Source organism: Lissotriton helveticus, chromosome 8 (assembly GCF_964261635.1).
Source record: "Lissotriton helveticus chromosome 8, aLisHel1.1, whole genome shotgun sequence".
Lineage (NCBI taxonomy): Eukaryota > Metazoa > Chordata > Amphibia > Caudata > Salamandridae > Lissotriton > Lissotriton helveticus.
In genome coordinates, this window is record NC_136069.1 from 211,590,037 (window position 1) to 211,610,914 (window position 20,878).

The 20,878-nt window shown below is 42.7% G+C and overlaps 1 protein-coding gene across 4 annotated transcripts in view; it reads left to right on the top strand.

Moving 5' to 3' along the window:
- The window catches only part of PATL2 (PAT1 homolog 2), a 358,628-nt gene that overhangs the window by 182,108 nt on the left and 155,642 nt on the right, over window positions 1–20,878 (top strand). For 3 of the 4 annotated variants that reach the window (XM_078655954.1, XM_078655957.1, XM_078655955.1), the window contains exons 5-7: window positions 650–721; window positions 1,252–1,326; window positions 7,850–8,017. In XM_078655954.1, coding sequence (XP_078512080.1) covers window positions 650–721; window positions 1,252–1,326; window positions 7,850–8,017 — 315 coding nt within the window. The remainder of the gene's footprint in view (window positions 1–649; window positions 722–1,251; window positions 1,327–7,849; window positions 8,018–20,878) is intronic. The other variant, XM_078655956.1, reaches the window with a different exon arrangement.

Consider the following 20,878-nt stretch of genomic DNA (forward strand, 5'->3'; position numbering starts at 1 on the left):
GCGCCTGCGCGGCGCGTTCCATTGAGCGCGCGGCCGCCTCACCCCCTTAGCGCTGCGGCGGAATTGCCGCCGCAACGAAAGGGTTAATTATAACTCGCCCCTCTACATTGCCCTCTTCAGATAAAATGTCATTCCAGATGTCATGACTGCTCTTATGAAAGCTATGATTAAACATGCTACAAGTTATGTAATATGATGGGGTTTAAGCTGTGGAAGGTGCGAGTTATAGTTAATGTAGTGTGGCTAGCGAGTTAAGACTGTGTTTGGAGGTTTGTGAGTTCTAGTTAGTTTTTTGCAAGACAAACATTTTAACTAAGTTTAACAAACTTTAGAATTTCTAATGTTTGTGTCTTTTGTTTTGTATGCAAATTAACTTTTCCTAACTATAATCTTTAATTTTTGTTTTGGTCATTGTGTGTGTGTGTATATCTCTCTCTCGGAAAGGTGCAGTTCATTAAGAAGGTAAGGGTAATTTATAGAGACCAATCATCTACAGTGCCATTAGGCCTTTCACAGAAAGTTTGTTTGTGCTATTCGGGTGAAATGCTTCTCTGAGACGTACTGCAAATGTTGCGTGTTATTATTACTTCCTCTGTTTATGCTTTAAATGGAGAAGAATGTAAAAAATACTTTGCTTTTTGCATTGTAGAGTTTGGATAGTGCTGTTGTCGATAGTGGGATTGGCTCTACCTGGGGTGAAATTGACACCGAACAGGATTTGGTGAGTACCATTTTAAACGGTAGGTTGTACATGTTGATTCTCAGTAACCACTACCAGTCTCTTCCTCTACTGAGCATTGCACCGAAGTTAAACTTCTTCAAAGAATTAGCAGAATTGTTTTTTAAAAAGAGAAACAATAAGTAAATCTTATGAGAAAAATACAAATCCTTTTCTAGATTATCTGTTACAAATGCGCAGTCTTCTGTGGTGTTTATAACTTGCTGTGTTATATTACTGCATACTGCAGACAATCTTTTTTCCTTAATCGTCAGATTTTTCTGAAACTAGACTGGCTGTTTTGTGCAGAATGCATCTGCATGAATGCTAGAAATGTTCTAACATCTTGGGGATGAGGGTTGCCCAAATGTAAGTCGCACAGGTTGTGAATTGAGGCACTCGTGAATTTCTCTGGGAAGGGTTTCTTATTTGACGGAATTCATTGAAAGATTGTACCAGTGATATACTGCCAATCAATCCATTTCCACTGGTTTCTATTAATGGGAATTGCGTGTTTTTATTCCCACCATCAGACTGGAATGGATTCCGCGTTGTGGGATACCTCTCCCAGAAATATTCCCACCTCCGTGGCACGCCAGATTCTAGAGGTAAGGCATAATTTATCTGAATAATACAATAATCATCACTAGAATAGTTTTGCAAATACAAACTGATTTGGATATTTTCATTAATGGTAGGTTTATTTGAAAATTGTGTATGATTTAAAATTGCCTTTTGGGACACCAAAAGGTGTTTTTGTTTTTTTTCTTCTTTTTCTCTCTTTGTACTTTGCTACACCCAGCAAAGCAGCCAAGCCATAAGGGAACTATTGGCAAATCTAGACCCATAACTGGAAGAAAGGTTAAAAATCATCCACTTTACTTTTCCAACCCTTACATCTAGACCCTAGTTAGTCTCTGTACCATGTTTTAGAGTTCTTGCCCCAACTTGTTATACTTTCTCTATCAAACTTTGATGAGAGCCTTACACAAGTTGAAAAAGAAAAACACTTCAAAACAAATTCTATAAGTTTACTGTTCGCAATGGTTTACAAAAGTAAGGGTTGGAGAAGGAATATATCAATGCAAGTATTCACTACATCTAAAAATTTCTTGGTGTGGTGCATATCTTTGTGCCTCAGCTCCTAGGTATTGCAGTGGGAGTCCCACATGAGCATTTATCTTACAGGTACATGTGGGTGGTAGTCATGGTGCGCAGGCAGGTTGACCATTTTTTGCTTTGCAGGAGTTTGATAGATCCAGGTTTGAAACCGCGGTTTATCTCCAGCCCTCAGCTGCAAAGAGATGAGGCCAGGGAGTCTTTGGGGAAACTCCACATTGGTCCCAATTTTAGCGCTAATTTCCTGAGGGGAGGTTATGGGAGGCTTAGTTTGGGATCTCCAGGATGAGACTCTTCTTGTGAAGGCTAGCAGCTCGGTTTGTCTCCTATTTTTGTACAACAGCTCCTCGCAAGTTCTCTTTTCCTGCATAAAAAAATGCCACATAGCGTACTCAGCCATTCTGCTGTCAAAATAGAGCCTAAATGTCACCTATGTGTGTGACTTAGGCTCTGTTTTCAATCATGGAGGTAGTGATGCCCCACTATCACTGTAGCTGTAGCACCCGCTTGTAGGGACATTAGTTTCCCACTGCCGCACAGAACAAACACCTGGGTCCGTAGCTTACATACGGTGCATTTTCCTTGTTTGTGCTAAGTGCACCTTTTAAAAGATGCTCCTGGTGCAAAACAAGGTAAATACACCTTATTAGGATGAATGTGCTGCGATCATGTGAGAAAACAGAGCAGCTGCTTTGAAGCTGCTCCGTGTTTCACATTGCAGGCGGCAGTGAGTGACTGCACCCACCTGCAAGGGGATGTCTGTGGGTCTATGGACCCTTCTTTCCTCCCTCCATAGGACTGCCATCTGCACACTTACTGCGCCCTACCCTTTAAGTGGGGCACTGTCAGGGAACCTCCTAAAAGCTTCATTGCCTCTGCGCACTCATCTGTAATATGGCGCGGACGCAGAGGCAAAGGGATTACCTCATTTGATTGAAGTCACATCCCTATGCAAATGAGGGAACGCACTCTGATAGCGCTGATGCTTTATGCACGCCAGTGTTATCAGTATTACAGAAGGGGAGACACACACGTCTGTGGCACTTTCTGTAACACCAGAGTGCCCCTGGGGCACGCAATAGGAGTACAAATGCCCATTGCACCTCTCAGTATATCATTGCACCTCTGGGGCACTTCTGTAATACAGCCCCTGGTCACCAACCGCCCGTTTGCTTTCCCCTGTAATTTCGGGATTCCTAAAAGTCAGTGTGTTATACCCTACTTACTTGTATAACATGTACTCTAGCCCTGCTGCCTCTAGCTGCTCACCCAGAGTGCGAGTTGGCCATTGGGTTGTTGGTGTGCCTGTGATGCGTGGAATGCCTGGGTGTGTGAGTGGGATGAATGTTGGCAGTTAGAGATGTGCAGAGCAGCTAGGCAGGCTGCTCCTGGTGGGGCTGGTACCACACTAGGCTGGCTGGAGTCAAGGCTTTTAAACCCTGAACTGAAGATTTAATAAAGAAGACTTAAATATTCATCCTGGCTCCTGGTGTCTATCTTCATAGGACACAATACAGTGCACTGCATGAAAATGTTTACAAAACTCTCCAGGACTTGGCAAATAAGTCCGAAGTTGATTAACTTTAGCGTTGGTGTTGGAAGCAATGGGAAATGGCCCAATTGTATGGGCCTGGCTGATTATAGCTGCTGCCGATTTCTGTTTTCTTTCACAGGAATTTTACATTGCTCATCTTTGTGACCAACTCCTCCCTACATCCAGCCAGTGTCAGGTGCATAATATAGGCCCCTGAGGCACAACCTTTCAAGGGACCCCAAAACCTTCAGAGGTGCCCCATTCTACCGAAGGCCATTGAATATCTGAGATATGGTAGCCTCTGGGGACCCTCTAAACATTCTGCAGTGGGAGCTCCATCATTTGACGTTAATAATATGCAAATGTGTAAATTAATACACAATTTCTCTTACTGTTATTCGGTCACAGAATAAATATGTTATGTATAGTCACAGTTTTGTTGTTAAAGTTGATATCTCATTTCGTAGGAAATTCTTTTTACGACTTTAATACCTTTGTCCTCACTTGATCAATCAGTACTTGGGGAGGTAACTATACTTAAAATTCCAGTCCCGAACTCACCAAACTTAGTGCAGATTGGTCAAGCAGTTCCAGAATTATAAGTTGTTCCAAACCTGTCACTTTCCAATAGGAAACTGTCAGTGTATGAAACTTGTAAATTTCTAGACAAAGGATCACCAGACTTGTATTGCACTGAAGACTTGTCGCCATCCGTCATCCAGTAATTTTTTGTGGTTTGATGAGTTTTTGTTCTGTATTTTGAGAAATGAAAGGCAACATGTGTGGAGTTACAGCACTGTGCATCTACTTTATTTGTTTTTAACTCTTAATTTCCATCTAGAAAAACACTTGTTTGCATGCTACTCTCTCTTTTCCCCATATGTCTGTGAATACCTTGCCTCAGGAAGGAGGAGGAATAAATTGTACATATGCTCTTTCATTTACCCTGGCATCACAAAAATGTCTGTGGGGTTATTTTTTTTTTTAACCCCCCCCCCCTATAAAGATATCCACCTCAATTGCCAACCGCTGTCCTGCTCTCTGTTGCGTATTTTGCAAAGTGGTCCAGCAGACAGCTAATGGCGGAGACAGCCCTCCTGCGCTATGACAAAAATAAGGGTGAGGGAGGGCTACCTCAATTACCTCCTCTTCAGCTTGTCTGTTGAAGAAAAATCACACATGCGAGCAGGTGGGCTGTAAGTATCCCATCCTATTCTGTTCTCGCCCACATTCCCCACCTCCCTTATTCTTAGGCAGTGGGCAGAAACTTCCTTTGGACAAATTGAGGGTACGACTTGAATCCCCATTGTCTCATCTCCAAAGCTTCAGCAAGGCCAGGAATATCTAAACCTCCTTGTAGCGTTTTTAGATCGAGCATTTGAGACCTCGTGTATATACTTTAGTATATACTTTAGTATATACATGTATGTGAATGTACTTTGTGGGCTCTGGAGATCAGCCCTAGGACTTGTCTGCTTCCGCTTAGGTACTTTTTTCTGTTCAGCTGCCTGTATTTAACGGTCTTGATAGAAAACGACCAGCAGAGGTCAGTAAAACACCAGAATTGCTTTCTATTTAGGGACTTATTTTTTTTCCTTTTCTGACAACTGCCTCTATTTAACTTTCTTAATAGAAAAGACCAACGGAGGTCAGTACAATACCAGAATCACTTTAGCATTCTCTAGATTCCAGTTCATAGACATTGTCTTCCACGAGCACCCATAGACAGTCATTTTTTCAAATCTTGTATTTTCCGTGATATGACCACCGAAGGTCCTACTTTTATATTAAAAACAGAGCTTTGGACTCTACCGTTTCCTGCTGAAAGGCAATATTTATCTCCATGTGTTCCCATACCTGGTGTGTAACGCAGTTTGGTGCTTACTTTCCTTCCATGTTAAACAGTAGATGTTTCAGCACCCAGGCTAATGTGCTGCATAGCCAAGTACATATAAGGTCCCAAAGGCCAGACCGATTACATTGCAAATGCTTGTTTCTTCCTATGTTTGGAAATATTTGGAGGAATAACAAAAAATCCCCCCCAAAAAATCAAACCCTTCTGTTCTTTAAGCCAAAGGTACAAATCTAGCTCTTGGAGAAGAGGGGCCCAATTATAAATCTCTCTTCCCCACCCAACCCCCGTCCTTTGGCAATGCATTGGCGGGGGTTGTTCCACACTATTGTCTTCTCCCACCTTGACTTCCTAATGCCCTCCTAGTCTTTGGGGCAGCAGGGGGACGAGGCAACATCACCTCCTGGCCTTCTGCAAGGACAGTGGAACTAAGAGTGGAACAGTGACTGGATACATTCACATCCACCATCAAACACTTATTAATCGGCCATCCACCATTCTAAATGTCTACTCCCCCTCCCCCTTGTACTTTGCTACAGCCACTGTTCTACGCTCACCAAGCAACTGGTGAAAGACCTACAGTCACACAACCTTTATCCAGTGTCCACAGAGCGCCATCATATGTACGCACAGATGCCAGTATCCACTAGACACCCATACACTCACATTTGGATATTGCAAACAAAAAACCCCCAATACAAACAAGTTTAAAAGGGAGTTAAGACCACCACACTGACACAAAACTTGTGTATGACATTAAAAAGTTACGGTACTACCATTGATAGGTTGGGAGTGGTGTCGTTCCTAGACTACCTTGGGTGCACCGCACTGGACTAGTCTCCCATTGTAGACATTCCAAGATGACCCTATTATTAGTTGTTGGAAATGTAAAACCCATCCTACAAAATGACAATGAAGTCTTAACCTCAAAGGGTTTATTTGAAGTATTCAGACATACAGAAGTTAATTCAATGCAGTTGATTTAATTAGTCAATAAAACAGAGTGCAAAGCTCATTTAAGGTATGGAAGCAATCAAGAACTCGGTAGAGTTCAGATAATGAAATACAGAGTATGAAATGAAAAATCCAACATAGGTTTGCCTTCTAAGGCTAGTGAAAGAGGCTCACTTTTACATCAAGAAATCACTCTTTTTATAGGGTTCGGAACAAAGTATTTCCTACGTTTACTACAGTAGTTCATTAGTTCGCAGGTTCTAAACCAATCGGAATACACTAATAGAGAAATGTTTACATTTAAATAAGATTCTCATAATTATACTAAATTAAGTTTCTCCCAAGTAAGTGTCTACACATGGGACGATAAATGTGACCTAGCACCTGTTTTTCCTCTGGGACAGCCAGGTTTCACCTTAAAGTGCATATTTTGTTCAGAACAGTCTGTGAACGTCTCTGCCCTTTTCTTTGGAACACATTTAATTCATATCCTAGTTAGACACAAAATTACTAGTCTATTCATGTGGTACAATGAAATGTCCCAGTAAAAGATGGCGTCTGAGGCCTGGTTTCCCTTAAGTTAGCTCGAGTATACATTTTCAACATTACAAAGCATTCATTTTGCAAGGCAGCTATATCACCTAACCTCCCCTTCAATGCAATCTCAACCTTTCCTTGTCATAAATGTTTTTGTAACACATGAATGTAATCTCCATTTTAAAGCAAATATACAGTATTTGAATCTCTGCGAAATGTACCCTTCCAGGGGGCCTACAAGCACTGGCGGTTGGTTACAAGCTTTATGCTCACTCCCTTTCATACCCTTTGTTCTTCAGACCAGATAACCTGAGCAGAGGTTTACAAGCTTTATACATTGCGGCTTGCAAAAGTTCACTTGGTTTCTGCTTGGATGTGACTTGGCAGCATAGTGTTGCAGAGACTTCAGAACTGTCATCATAATGTCTTGAGGCACCCATGCTGTGCGGACTTCCTGTTTCTCAGATCCTTCCTTGAGTGGGTGAAACAGTCTGTATTTTTTTCATTCTGAGAATTTTAGCCCTATATACTACGTTATAAATTCAGAACTAAAAATACTAGAATGCCAAGGAAAACCCAAACACTCGGTAAGTTGAGAGGAGGAAAACTTGAGAGCTTTGCTGCACCATTTATGTGGAACTGAAACACCCGTACCAAGGCCTTAAGTTATTTTGTACCTATTCACTGTTCCCTTAAAATTCTGTGCTTCACAAGGAATAACGAACTCTTCAAGTGTACAAAAAAGGATATTGCATGTCCCCCCTGTGTTCCATGCTCTTATAAAGGCATTCTACCTATACGCGAGGACCGAACACCTCAGGGATTTGCGATACCCTTATAAAGCGCTCTCTAGAGAACTTAATAATTACTGTATACTCCGTATTTGTGCTGTATCCTCCGTATTTGTGTGTACACACACCTTTTGATAGCGTAGCTGGGGAGCAACATGGTGCTGTTTTGGCAATAAGCAGAACATGGGCACTCTGAAGTGAAAAGGAGGGAGCTACCTATACAATAGTAAAGGATCCAAAATTTATTTAGAGCTTGCATATGTGATTTATTCTAATGATGTTTGCGGGTGCTCATTATCCCAAAAATTGTAACTGTTCTGTGGGTATCCTTCTGCAATATTTAGGACAAAGCAATTCTACGCATAATGGAAAAGGCGCCCTACATTCCACGAATAAATCGTGACTTCTATGGCTCTCCAGTGCAGAGGGGTTACAGGAGATCTCCAAACATCAGGGGCCCCAATGTTGCAGCTATGTCCCCCGAACCTTTCCGGCAATGTTTCATGAGGCAGGTAAGTACATTATGGATTGATTTAATATGACATTTGTCTTAACGATGTATCTTTTAAGGTTTCACATATTTGCAGTCAGTTGTGCAATTCACGTTTGACGTTTCGTTCTTATAGAGCATACACACTCTATGTAATAAGTGTATTTTTACACTGATCTCATTCGTTCAAAATTTCAGACACAAACTTAGCATACCATTGCCCGGCACTGGAAATTGGTTCATCGACTGACTGCATGTGCCTTGAAATATATTTTCCCTCTGTAGAGTGTAGAATAACATGAAAATATCAGTACAGTCACCTATAAATTCCTGCAAAACTTTTTAAAATTGGAATGGTAGCGCATTTGGTCATAGAAAGCCAAGATGAATTAGGCCTTGCTATTCTGCCTGTCCATGTGTGCGACCACTAGAGTGAATTAGCGTGGTGAAGACCAGGGTGACATTAGCAGTACTGGCAAGTGAGAAGGAGTTACCTGTTGTATACCCTGGTGCCTTGGGCGTAGGTGGGGGGCGGTCCGCCCCAGGCAGCACTATTTTGGGGACCGGGACACTCACTGACACTACTGTCAGTCAGTCTAGCTACGCCTCTGATTCCCGCTCTTTCTGTCTTGCTACTTACTTACTGAAAACCGTGACTTGAAGAAACGGTTCACAACCCCTCTTTCCTTCTTTCATTTAGTTGCTTCCCTGTGAAATGGATCCAAACAAGAAAAACACTTTTGCGGGAAACACCCTTTTTCTGACATTACTCTATTCCAAAGTGCAGCCTCGGGATGGAGAGAAATAAAAGGTTTTAAATATGAAAAATAAATACATAACTAAATAAAGTAAGACCGAGTGGTTGCAAAGTGGCCAGATTGGTTTTATTCAGATCCAAACACATCCGCCTCACTCTACAGACTTTGCAGTGAAGTGCTACTTTTGTTTTCTCGTCTTTCTTTGAACAGCATTGTTGTCTCCATGTGGGGAATTTGTGTACCATGGCTCTGTGTTTATGGATGTGGTCTTTTTAAACCACACTGCTTATGTTTTGTAAGGAAATAAGCAATGGACAATGAAATGGTTCCCTTCAGCGCCCTGTAGTCATGTCCTTAGATTTTCCGGTAAAACCACTTGCTGATTTCTGAATAGTGAGTGAGAGATCGTGAAGGTAACAATGTTGTTTCTGCTTACATTTCACATGCTTTACTTAATCTTGCAATCCCTATGAGTGTTTGCTTTGATTTTTTTTTTTAGGCAGTATATTACTCTTATCAAGTGCATAATTTGAATTGAGCCACATCCAAGTGTTTATAGCGGGCACAATTAGGTTGTAGCTGAAGGCAGTGCGAGTGTCTCTCAGTGGGGCAGTATGGTGTTCAGTGGGGGAGAGGATGGGGCACTATGGCCAGAGCTGTCGAATTTGGAACTGGGTTCAGCATTCATGACCAGTCTATCAGACCACTCTACTGAGGGAGCATATTCCCATGCTAGACCTTAGAAGGCCCTACTAGACCGTAGAAGGCCTGATGTCTTAGCACAAGCAGGTGTACCCTAGTGGTGTCAATTGTGGGTTAACCGTGAAGGCCTGTCCAATACAATCCATACTGAAGTTCATCTCCAGTCTTGCGGGCAGGCCTACGAAGCAGCACACCCTAGAGCAACAGTGATCCCGTCACTGAGGTCACATGAACCTTGAGCCGGTTAGGGCGGTGCAAACGGTGTGACTGCACTGGGTACCTATTTCGGGTGGGTGCGTAGTGTTTGCAAGTATATTATGGTTTTAAAAAAACTTGCTGCCTCCTTCCCGGCCTCCAGCAATTTTCAGCAACATTAAAAATGTCATGATAACTTCAGTGATTAATGTTCTTCCTAGAGAGAGATCGGAGTTTTTTGTTAGTGGGAGGGTTGACTCCTGGAAAAGTAGCACAGAGGGTTAATGTGCCTGCTGCAAAGAACGTGTACCATGCAGATCACAAAGTGCACATAATGTTAACTAGGTTAGTAGGTTCCTGCTTTTGTCAGAGAGGTCCTTTTGTTACTTGCAGTTTATAAGTTAAAATCCTAACAAAGAGCAGTGAGCTATTAAACTATACTCCCTACTAGTATGGTTTTCATGTGGCTTCTACAACTTGTAGTCCTTTGTCCTATGTAACATTTCCTATACAGAAATTTACACATGTGTAAATGATTCTCTGTGTAGCGTGTGTGTTGTAAATTGCTCTGACACCGTACACTGGTATGAGTGGGGCTGCAAATCTAATTAAATGCATCTGAGAGTGTGGTTATGGAGACTTGAGCATGGTTGCTGGGCGGCCTTCGGGAGAGCCTGTGGGACACGCGTGCCGATCAGTCAGGCAGGCTGATGGATATGTTTGGAGTTATTTGGAAGAATCACACCAGTATGGTTGGGCGAGTGGCCCCGGGGTGCTGTGCTCGGCCCTCTGCGGCTGCGAGTTCAGATGGTTGGCACTTGCCTGCACTGTTTGGTGGACCGGTGTGGAGCTGGCATTCCGGTGATACATGTGAGATATTTGTGCCCGAGGTTTGACAGTGGAGTGAGATTCGAAATTCGAGTCGAGACTTGGCCTCGCACGGTCATGGGGCTGCGGATGCCATGGGCGGCAGTCTGTGGGATGGCACCGGGTGCCACGGGCTCTAGCTATACCTCTTCCACTTCCTCCCTTTCAGTACCGAACAATTTTGTCCACAAAGGTCTTAATTGCTGGTGGGTGCAATCCGGCAGGCAGCCTTCCTTGCTGGAGGGTTCTTCAGGAAAGTCCTCAAGCACTTGTGTTTGTGAGAGGGTGGCCGCACATTCACTGTGGCCTTTGAACATGCTGCCCATCTAATAATGGTCTTACCTGAGCTTGTATAGAGATTCTGACAAGGTCTGCAACAGACACTCTACAGTGAAAGCACCAGATATAGACAAGACCGACATCAATGAATTCAGGTCGACTTTTTTTAGAATCCATGCCTTGTGTTCCTAATTGAGAAGAAAATGTGGACTGAATTTTACCCTTAAACTGATTGAGTGAAACCAGTGGCAGCTGATGAAGAAATTCTATGAACAGTGGCGTAGCTGTAGTTAATTAGCGCAGTTAATTAAAACCATTGCTATAAAATATCAGCATTAGCACAGTTCTCATGTTAAAAAGCGGAACTGAAAAGACAAACTATCAGGATTTAAGATCCTATACGTAAAATAAAAACAGTCTTGTAGTTATCAGTGTGATCACATTACTGTGCTAGGCCTGAAATAAAATTGGTTAGGACAGCAAAGTGGGTGATCTTTGGGCCACCAATGGAATCAAAACTTTTGACGAGTTACAACGGGAATATAAGCTGAGTGATAGAGAATATTTTCGATACCTTCAGATCCGCCATGCGCTCGATTCGGTCTTCCCTGCTGGCACCTCGATCCCTGAGTCTTCTCCCTTGGAGGATAGAGTGCTTGATGGACATGTCCCCGACAGCACTATCTCCCTCATATACAAAAAAACTTATCAATGCCCGTTCGGACCTTCTTATACAGCTGCGTGAGGCATGGACTGGTGACGGGCTGGAGTTAGACGATGAAGACTGGCAGGCTGCAGTCTCCTCCCCAAAGGAAGTTGCTATTCCGGCGCGTCTCCGACTGGTGCAGCTAAAGATTCTTCATCGCACCTATGTCACGGGTCCATGATTGATACATATGGGTTATTCTGTGGATGGGTTATGTCGGCGTGGATGTGGTTTGCTTGCTACCTTCCTTCATATTCTATGGGAATGCCCGGAGGTAGTGGTTTTTTGGACTCAAGTGCATGAGGTGATGAGAGAGGTGACGGGCGTCGGGCTACTTCCTGAGGCCCGGCGCTGTTTGCTGAATATTTGGGAACCGACTGACTGTACCGTTGCCCAGACTCAGTGGGTCACACTGGGAAACATTATTGCAAAACGAGATATTGCTCAACTCTGGGGTTCTCTCAGGGCACCACTGGTCTCTACCTTGGAAGAGAACATGGACTGGTGCATGTTTCGGGAAAAAATTGTATACGTCTCCCAAGGTAGGCCTAAGAAGTGGGGTAGGATTTGGGGTCAATGGAACTCGTATCGTGGAGAGATTTGTGATCCTCCTTTTACAAAACCCCATGATGATACAGGATTTCCTTGATTCTATGTTCCAGTATTTTGATTTTTTGTTCACTGTAAAGTATTGCTCGCTCTTGGTCCCCGCTCCCCACCTCCATGATTTCTTGATGCTTGCTTTTCGTTGTCTCCCCCATATCACACGTAGCAGCCCTTATATTGGTGAACTCGCCTCGTTTCTTTTTCTTGTGGGTTATCTTTTTTGTTGTTTGTATGTTATAAAATAGAAACCTTTTTATTCATCCTCAACTACCAGACACTCCTCACCACGTCATGCTTTTCCGCTGCCGGACCCTCGGGTTGTCGGCTGATGAGCTGTGTAATGCTTTATTTTTGTTGTTTCGTATTACTGACCGGCCTTGGTGGTTGTAGGTCTGTATCTGTCCTTCTTTTGCAAATAAAGGTTTAAAAAAAAAAAAAAAAAAAAAAAAAAAATTGGTTAGGACAGAAGATACTAAACCAGGGGACAAAAAAGTCTGTAATGAGTTTTTGGCGGCGAGGGACAGGAAGCGCGGGGTCCAAAGGGGGTGAAAAAAGATTGTCCAAGGATCTCTGTGGCGTAGCAAGGGCAGGTGGGACCTGGTCCGGAAAATTTCTTGTCACCCCCGGCTTGACAAAATGGCAAAAATGTGTTTAAAACACATTTTTGTATTTTGTCACCCCCCTCAGTGATGACACCCGGGGCGGCCCGCACCCCCCTTCCTACGCCCCTGTCTATGATTCTGTTGAAGTGTAATGGGAACATGTCTTCTGTAGACTTTTTCATTTGTTTTTGTTGAGGTGCTTGCAATTGCTGTTCCACAATTCACCTCCTATCCATAACATGCTTAATATTGCTGTTTATAAAGGTTTTCCAGATTATCAAAGGTTTTATGGGTAGTATAAATTTGCTGATTCGCTTAAGCCTCAAACTTAATTTAAACCCATTGAATTCCATAGGCAGAATTTTGACCAGAGAGAGAAGCATGGGACTTCAAAGATTGCAGAGTTGTTATAGAGGATGTCAAATGCCCGCTATATGTATGTTAGCAAATTTACATTTCCACACAGAATTTGATTTGCAGTTCATAATCTACTGGCAGTCCCATTTATTCTTGTACCAAAAAAATAACTTCCGGAAGTGAAGACATGTTGATTGATAATACATTGTCCATTTGTAATTTTCTGGCAGTTTCTTTCCTGCAGGTTTAAAGACCGTTCAGTTTTAGGGATAGTTGGCCAAGAATGAAAGGTGCCCTGGTGAAGCTTTGGTAAAATGCCTTCCTACACCTGAGAAATACTCGGTGTGTGGGCATTTATAAAGTGCAAACCTAGCTAGGTGCAATGGAATGCTGTAAAAGGCTAACACTCAGGATTAACAGGATTGAGAGGATGGGAGAGATGCTGTAGTTAGTGAAGGGCAATGTGTGATCTAGGTGCTTTGATGTTCGAAGGTGGTATTCCTCTAAAGGTTTTCTGAATTGGAGGAGGGTTGGGGGGGGTCATGTTTTATGGTTACGGGGATGGCGCTCAAATCCTGAATTCATAGAGGGAGAAAGGCCTTTGTGGTGGCTTTCCTCAATTACTTTTATTGATCTCCAGTCTAGCGGTGTCTTTGAGGCAGGTATGTTGTGTTCTGCAAGGGTTTGTTTTTCAGCCATCAAGACAGGTGTGCATCTTCTACTGACCATGCATGTTCTGTGGCTGGTCTTTCAAATGATGCAGGGGTGCAAGGACAAGTGGAGTTTCAGGGCTGTATGGGTGATATGAGTGACTTTCTTCGAGCATTTGAAAAGGCATGCTGTGGTGTGTAAGATGCCTTTCAGAGGGCCCAGTGAGGTTTCCGGGAGGCTGTGGAGGTGTACCACAGTTCAGGGTTATAGGATTACCCTTCTTGGTTTCTACAATTGTGTCTAAGGGCAGTATGGTCATTCTAAATTTAGTTACCTTTTTTTTTAGGAATTTTCGGGCTTCCCCCATTTCCAAATTCTCAACTAGTCTGATTGCATTTGAAAGCTGCAGCTACAGATTTTCCTCTGGGCGGTGAATGAAGCTCATCGAGTTGTGACAATGTTCTGTGACTCTGCTGTTGGTAATGCCCTCCTTGATGGCCTGTCTCTAATTATTCTAGTTCTGCTTTATATATTAGCTATGGTTTATTGCGACAGAGATCGAAGCAGGGCCGGCTTTAGGCATGTGCAAGCTGTGCACCTGCACATGGCCACCAAACCCCAGGGGCCACCACGCCAATATATATCCTTAATATATTAATCCTCTGAGGATGGATACATATTTGCGTGGTGGCCCCTGGCAGGGATTTGGCGGCCTCCGGCTCTGTTCCACTTCCAAACACCCTGACACCCTCCCCTCTTTACTGGCCTGCGCGCTCCGCCCCGCCCGGACCCCCTCTTCCGGGCCCCCTACCTACGCTCCCTGCCCAGGGCCACCATGAGCCTAGAGCCGGCCCTGATCGAAGGATTCTCCTAATTCATGAATGAATGAATGAATGAATGGTGACTTGTATAGTGCACGTTAACTCCAGGGAGTGTCCCGGCGCTATGCACGGGCCACAATTTGAGGGCGGTCAAGCCATCTATTGCTGCTTAAAGAGCCATGTTTTCACTTTTTTCTTAAATGATGAGATTGCATCAAATGACTATCTCGAGGGGAGCTTGCTCAATGCAGAAGACCCAGAGCGTAGGATTTATTTGTCTGTAGGTTCTATTCATATTATTCAAACTGATTTGCCATTCTACGAACCTTCCTTCCTTGTGACTTACATACATTGCTGCTGAGCCAGACTTCTTGCAGCAAGCATGTCTTACAACTGTTATAGAAGAGCCAAATATTACACAAAATAATAGGAGTGCACTGCTAAACTGGTAAAAACATTGTGGCTCTGTTGTCTGCAGAGACCAAGCACCTTTAACATTCAACTCTGCTTCCATTAATCCAGTTTCCTTACTTTGGTGCTTTCCCATTTTGCACACAAGAAAGCATTCCTTAACATTTTCCCTTTCTTTAATCCATTAACGTCAATGATCCTTATTTATTTTCAAGTCAATTGAGTTCTCTTTTCAGTGATCTTTGGATTTATCCCAGAGTTGATGCCAGTTTCTCAAATTACCAGTTCAATTATTTTGCCCAGGTTCCTTTTGGGATGTCCTCATGTAGCATCACAGAAACTAAGTTAAGGCACAATAACGGGGGCCAATACATAACCTTGAACACCTTTTGTTTTCTATATTAGTGGCACATTTTCTGGCTCGAGTGATTTTGTCGGAGTCTAGTGCATTTTATATCCATTAATGCGATGAATTTGGCAACAGTTTGGCCAATAAATTCCTTGGCATTTTCTTTCGAGGTATCTGAATTTGAATCATGGTCAAATTAACATTGAGGCTTGTAAAAGGGACTTGCTCCTGTGTTTCTCTATTCATTGTATTGATTTTTCTGATTGGGAGACATTTTTGACCTATTTTAATTATAGATATCACTCCCACACCAGGGTTGCTACTGGAACAGGCATGAGGTAACTATATATACTTTGCCGCTTACTCAATCTTTTTGCAAGAGGTAGCAATCTGGAGTCACAAATCGGTTAATTTCCGCTCTCTACACATTTTCTGATCCAGAGGAGTTTTACCTATTAGTGGAAGGGATGGCTGGCCACCTTACCTTGCTGAACTCCTATGTCCCTACTGCTGATTATAAAGTTTTTTTGATGCGTGCAGCTTCGCACATTCATGGGTTAAAAACTCAGCAGGTCTTTGGGGAGGGGACCATTATGCTGTCTTAGATCCACTGATTGATAGTACTAGGTGTCTGTCTCGTACTCGTAACAAAACATTCGTTGCTTTGCCATCTGGAGAGGCATTGGAGCAACTACACTACTCGCTCCACAAACCAAATTAACATTATAAAAGAACCCCTGGTAATACGCTGATAGCTCATGACTTAATACACAATAGGAATGTAGTGAGTCTCAGGGACTCAGGGAGAGGTGCCAGTCAGACCTGAGAGAGGATTACAAGAGTCTGGATGAATGAGGTCTTCTGTATGAGGAATAAACCTTCACGTTCAAGCTCCTCCGTCTTGTGATCCTTTATGGTGAAGGCACTATGTTACACTGGCGATCCAGAGGAATCGGTAGTCATCAGAACACCTCAACATTTTGAGTCTAACCATTGATTGCACCTCCACCGTTCTGGCAGCAGTGGGCCATCAAGGTGACAAACTGTCAGACCTGATGTGGTACCAACTCGTTGAAACTAGTGGAGAGTTTAGTTGTCAGGAATCTAATGAAAGTGGATGTGTGGGGCAAGCGGATGTGGTGCCCCACTGAAATAACTGATCTTCCATCGAAGTCTGGAGGACTCGATACAGTAAGTGTGCTATTCGTGGTGTGTGGTGGTCACTATATGCTTTATATGCAAGCGTGTGCCATGGTGGTCACTATATACTTGATTTACAAGAATGTGCCTTTTTGCCTGTTACGGGGTGATTCACTGGTGCGTGAGGTGGCCGTAACAGTAGTCGTGTGCTCCTATACCTACACTCCTTTTGACTGAGCTTGTCTGGTGTCTACATGTGTTTGGCGTGAGGCTTGTGGTAGCTGCACGCTAATCCCTTTGGGGCTGGTTCCTGTCACGTGCCCTGAGCAGCATTTATGCGTGTCTCCTAGCAGTGGTCTGACTCAGCACGTTCAATGTAGAAGCCATTTGGATTGGGAGGTTTCCTGAAGAAGAGAAGTAATGGTATGTAATTAACAGTGATGCACGCGCTTCTATGTTGAATTCAGTAACATCGTGTCATTATCGGTGATGCGCACACTTTCTTAGTATTCTCGTTTATCGAACCTCCAGGAATCAATGTGACATATTTCTTTTTATCCCCTGTATCAGATGGTTGGAACTGCTCACTGGGGAAGGCATCGCTCCCAAAGAGGAGTTGGTAAATACTATTCATAGAGTGGAATCACCTGACAAAGATGAACTTGTGCAGTTCCTGGGCATGGCCGAATATTATAGTAAATTTGTAAAGGGCTTTGCAGAAACTTGTTTCAACATGAGGAAACTTTTCAGGATAAGGGTTGGTTTTATGTGGACTTTTGGCGAAACTGAATTTCGAAAGGTAAAGGAGAAACTGTCATGCTCCAAAATTGAGAATCTTTGATCCAAAAGAGAAGTCTAATCTAACCACTGATGCCAGTTTAAAAGGTTTGGGAGTGGGATTACAAGGTGGAGGTAAATCTCGGAACAATATTGTTTCTGTCAAGAAGTTTAAAGGAACCAGAGACAAGATACTTAATTATTGAAAGAGGCACTGGCAGTGTATTGGGCAATGTGAACTTAGGTTATTAAGGGGAGCAAAGTTTGAGGTCAGAGAGGGTGAGGTGTTAAAAAAAAAAAAAAATAGGACATTAATGCAATTTCTGGCTGAATTGCCAAGTGGGTAATTGCATTACAAGGGTATTATTTCAAGATAAAAATACATTCCTGATGTGGAAAATATGGTTGCAGATTCCTTGTCAAGATTAATTGCTCTGGATCAAGAACAGGATAAAAATAAATTTGATGATGAGGATTTTTTGATGAGATGGTTGGTAGTATTGACTCAACATTTGGAGAAGAGAAATGGCATGCAGAATTGCAGTCTGATAATGTAATTCAGGAAGTACTTTTATGAATGAGAGAAGGTTGAGGTGTGAAAAGCAAAGGGAGTGAGATTTAAAACTTCTTGGAATGTCAAGGATGAGTTGTCAGAAAGTCATGGTCTATTATATTGGGGCACCAGCCCAGTCTTGCTTCTATCCATTAGAGATGAGTTGATCTCCTTAGCTCAGACTGGTCATCAGGGTAAGTCCAAAACCAAAGAAAGACTTAGAGCTGCATACTGGTGGCTGGGAATTGACATACAGGTGGGAAGAATGGTTGAGTGTGTATGCAGTGTGCCTCAGTAAAAAGGTTGTAAAGCCTAGAGTGCAACTTATGATCATCTGTAGGTCCTATTCATATTATTCAAACTGATTTGTCATGCCTCCAAACCTTCCTTCATTTTGACTTGCATACATTCCTGCTGAGCCAGACTTCTTGCAGCAAACATGTCTTACAACTGTTATAGAAGAGCCAAATAGTACACAAAATAATAGGAGTGCACTGCTACACTGGTAAAAACGTTGTGGCTCTGTTGGCTCCTTTTGATCTGTTTCATGGAAGGTCTCCTAACACTCTAATAGTTGCAAGGTGGGTATAGATGCATTAGGAAAATGTGAAGGTGAGCTATTGATGACCATTGGAAATTAAGAGAAAAGGGTGACCGCTTGTTAAGGCTTTGGTGGTGCAGGTTGGTGACTGTTATGATAAAACGAACATGTGGTAATGAGAGAAATTGCAGGTGTTCTAAGCCAATAAGAGTTACTAAACTATTCTCTAATGCTGTAAAGATTGAGGATTCCCGTATTTGGAACCTGAATAGAATTGTTCCTTATAAAGTAAAGTTGGACTTTGCTGTAAAACCAGAGGTTGTTATTCCATTGATAAATGGAAAGGTTAAAAATTTGAGTAAAGATTCAGACAAAGGGAGAAACATTACTGATGAGGTAAGATCTCTTGAACTGAAGAAAACGCCTTTCTTTCTAAAGGATTGTGAGTAACACATAAATAACTTTAGTTATGTTATTAGCGAGGATTGCCTCTATTCAATCCATTTTTGGCATATTGAAATGGATGATATTATCAAAACTATATTTCTTATGTACAATTGTATCATTTTGTCAACTTGTTTAACTCCTTGTATGCTCATGACGAGCTCAGCTCGTCATGAGCGACGGTGCTCCGGTGCTCATGACGAGCTGAGCTCATCATGACCGCGCCTGTCCCGTGGAACGCTCGCACGCTGGGCTGATTCCCCTGCTGTGCTGAACGTTCCATTGGAACGGGCGCGGTCATGACAATCTCAGCTCGTCATGAGCACCGGAGCGCCGTGGCTCATGACGAGCTGACCTCGTCATGAGCATGGGGGCACTACACGCGCGCCCCCCAGCACAGCAGGGAAATACCCAGAGCAGCGAAGGGGTTAAGATAAGCTTGTCTAATGTAAAAGGGGAGGTGTGTAATATACTGATAGCTCACAACTGAATTCACAATTGGAATGTGTTGAGGCCATAGAGCCTCAGGAAGAGGTACCAGTTGGACCTGAGAGACAGTGAAAAGAGGCTGCGTGGATGACGTCTTCTGTATGATGACTAAACCTTCACATTCAAGCTACTGTCTGGAGTGATCCTTTATGGTGAGGGCACCTCGTTACACCCCTGATCAGGCAAAAGCAAACTTCGTTTACTGCTTTATTTTATCTGCCTAAGTTCCATCTCTACAATGTATCATATTTCGTTACTAGGTTCTAAATTAATTTTCTGCTAATCTTTCTCGCTTGCAGGAATTTTGCAAATACCTTGCAACATGTTTCTCATCTAACATTCACAGTATTTAAGTGGGAATTCTATTCAAGCTCCAATCTGTATATCATCTGTAGGATGCTGCTCCTGCCATCCTCCAAACGTGAATGGTCATCCGTTTCTGCCATCAATCTAGATAGTTGTCCGAGAATTATCCATCCTATAGCTGGCTTGCCCTACAATGTTTGTCAGTGTTGGTCATGAGTGGAAGCCTTATAAATAAGGCTTTTAACCTTATTTGTTTTTTTAATGCTGGTCTTGAAATTAATTGTATTTACACAGATGGGTCATTTCCGGCAAGATTCAACCACAGTACATCATGCAAGAGCCTCACAGCGTAATAACGTACGTTGAATTCATTACAGAAATATGTCCTAGCCTACCCCCTTAAAATCCGCTCTGACTCAAGTGACAGATGTGAATCCTACTAAGGCATCAATTAATTAAAGAACCATCTTTACGCCACAATTCCTCCCCCTCTCACCCCCCAATATAAAGATATGCCAGTATATCCGGCTCATCAAGGCTGACAACATAAGTGCATAGAGGGCACAAAAAAGCTCTTGGATGAGAGGAAGACCCCATGGAGGATCATTGCATTATTCATAGCCAGAATTATTTTAAATCCGTCTTTAATGCTACAGTTTCTAATCTTTTTTTTTTTTTTAAATTGTTTTTTTTTTATAAGTAATTTCGGAGAACTCACTGAAATAAATTTAGGGCTGCAAGCCAACTATAAGGACAATCGGACTGCAGGGGCGGGGATAAGGGGCAGAGTGATAGTTTTCAACAATTGTACTGTCTTGAACAACTGATCTCTTTTACTCTAAATGGTTTTAATTAATTGAACAGTTAATAAAAATATACAGTTGAGAGGAAGGTGGAGGGAATTCGGCATATGATTTATTGACTTGACTACATATAATCATACCTTTCAACCAACACTTGAAATTTGCAAAACCTGTGCTCCCCCCATGACAGTGGAACCTGCTGCAAAGGGAATCTATTGCTAAAAACTTATGGTAGTGCTTCGGGGCTTCCATCACAACCCCCAGAAGAAGCAGCAAGGGAGTAAAGGCGACCGCCTCCCTTATGATAGCTAGAGTTCAATTCACTGAAGACCTAAAGGCTGCAATTCTGGTACAGGACCAAGCAAGGTGAAGAAAATCTACAGTGGGGGCAGCACATCTATGGCAGGAAAAGTCGAACAACATACCATGCTACACCATAGTAACCGGAGTGTAATATACTCTGTGTAAGTATTTATAGTGAATGAGAGGACATTTCCCATTCAGATTAATCTCTTATGAGAGCCCA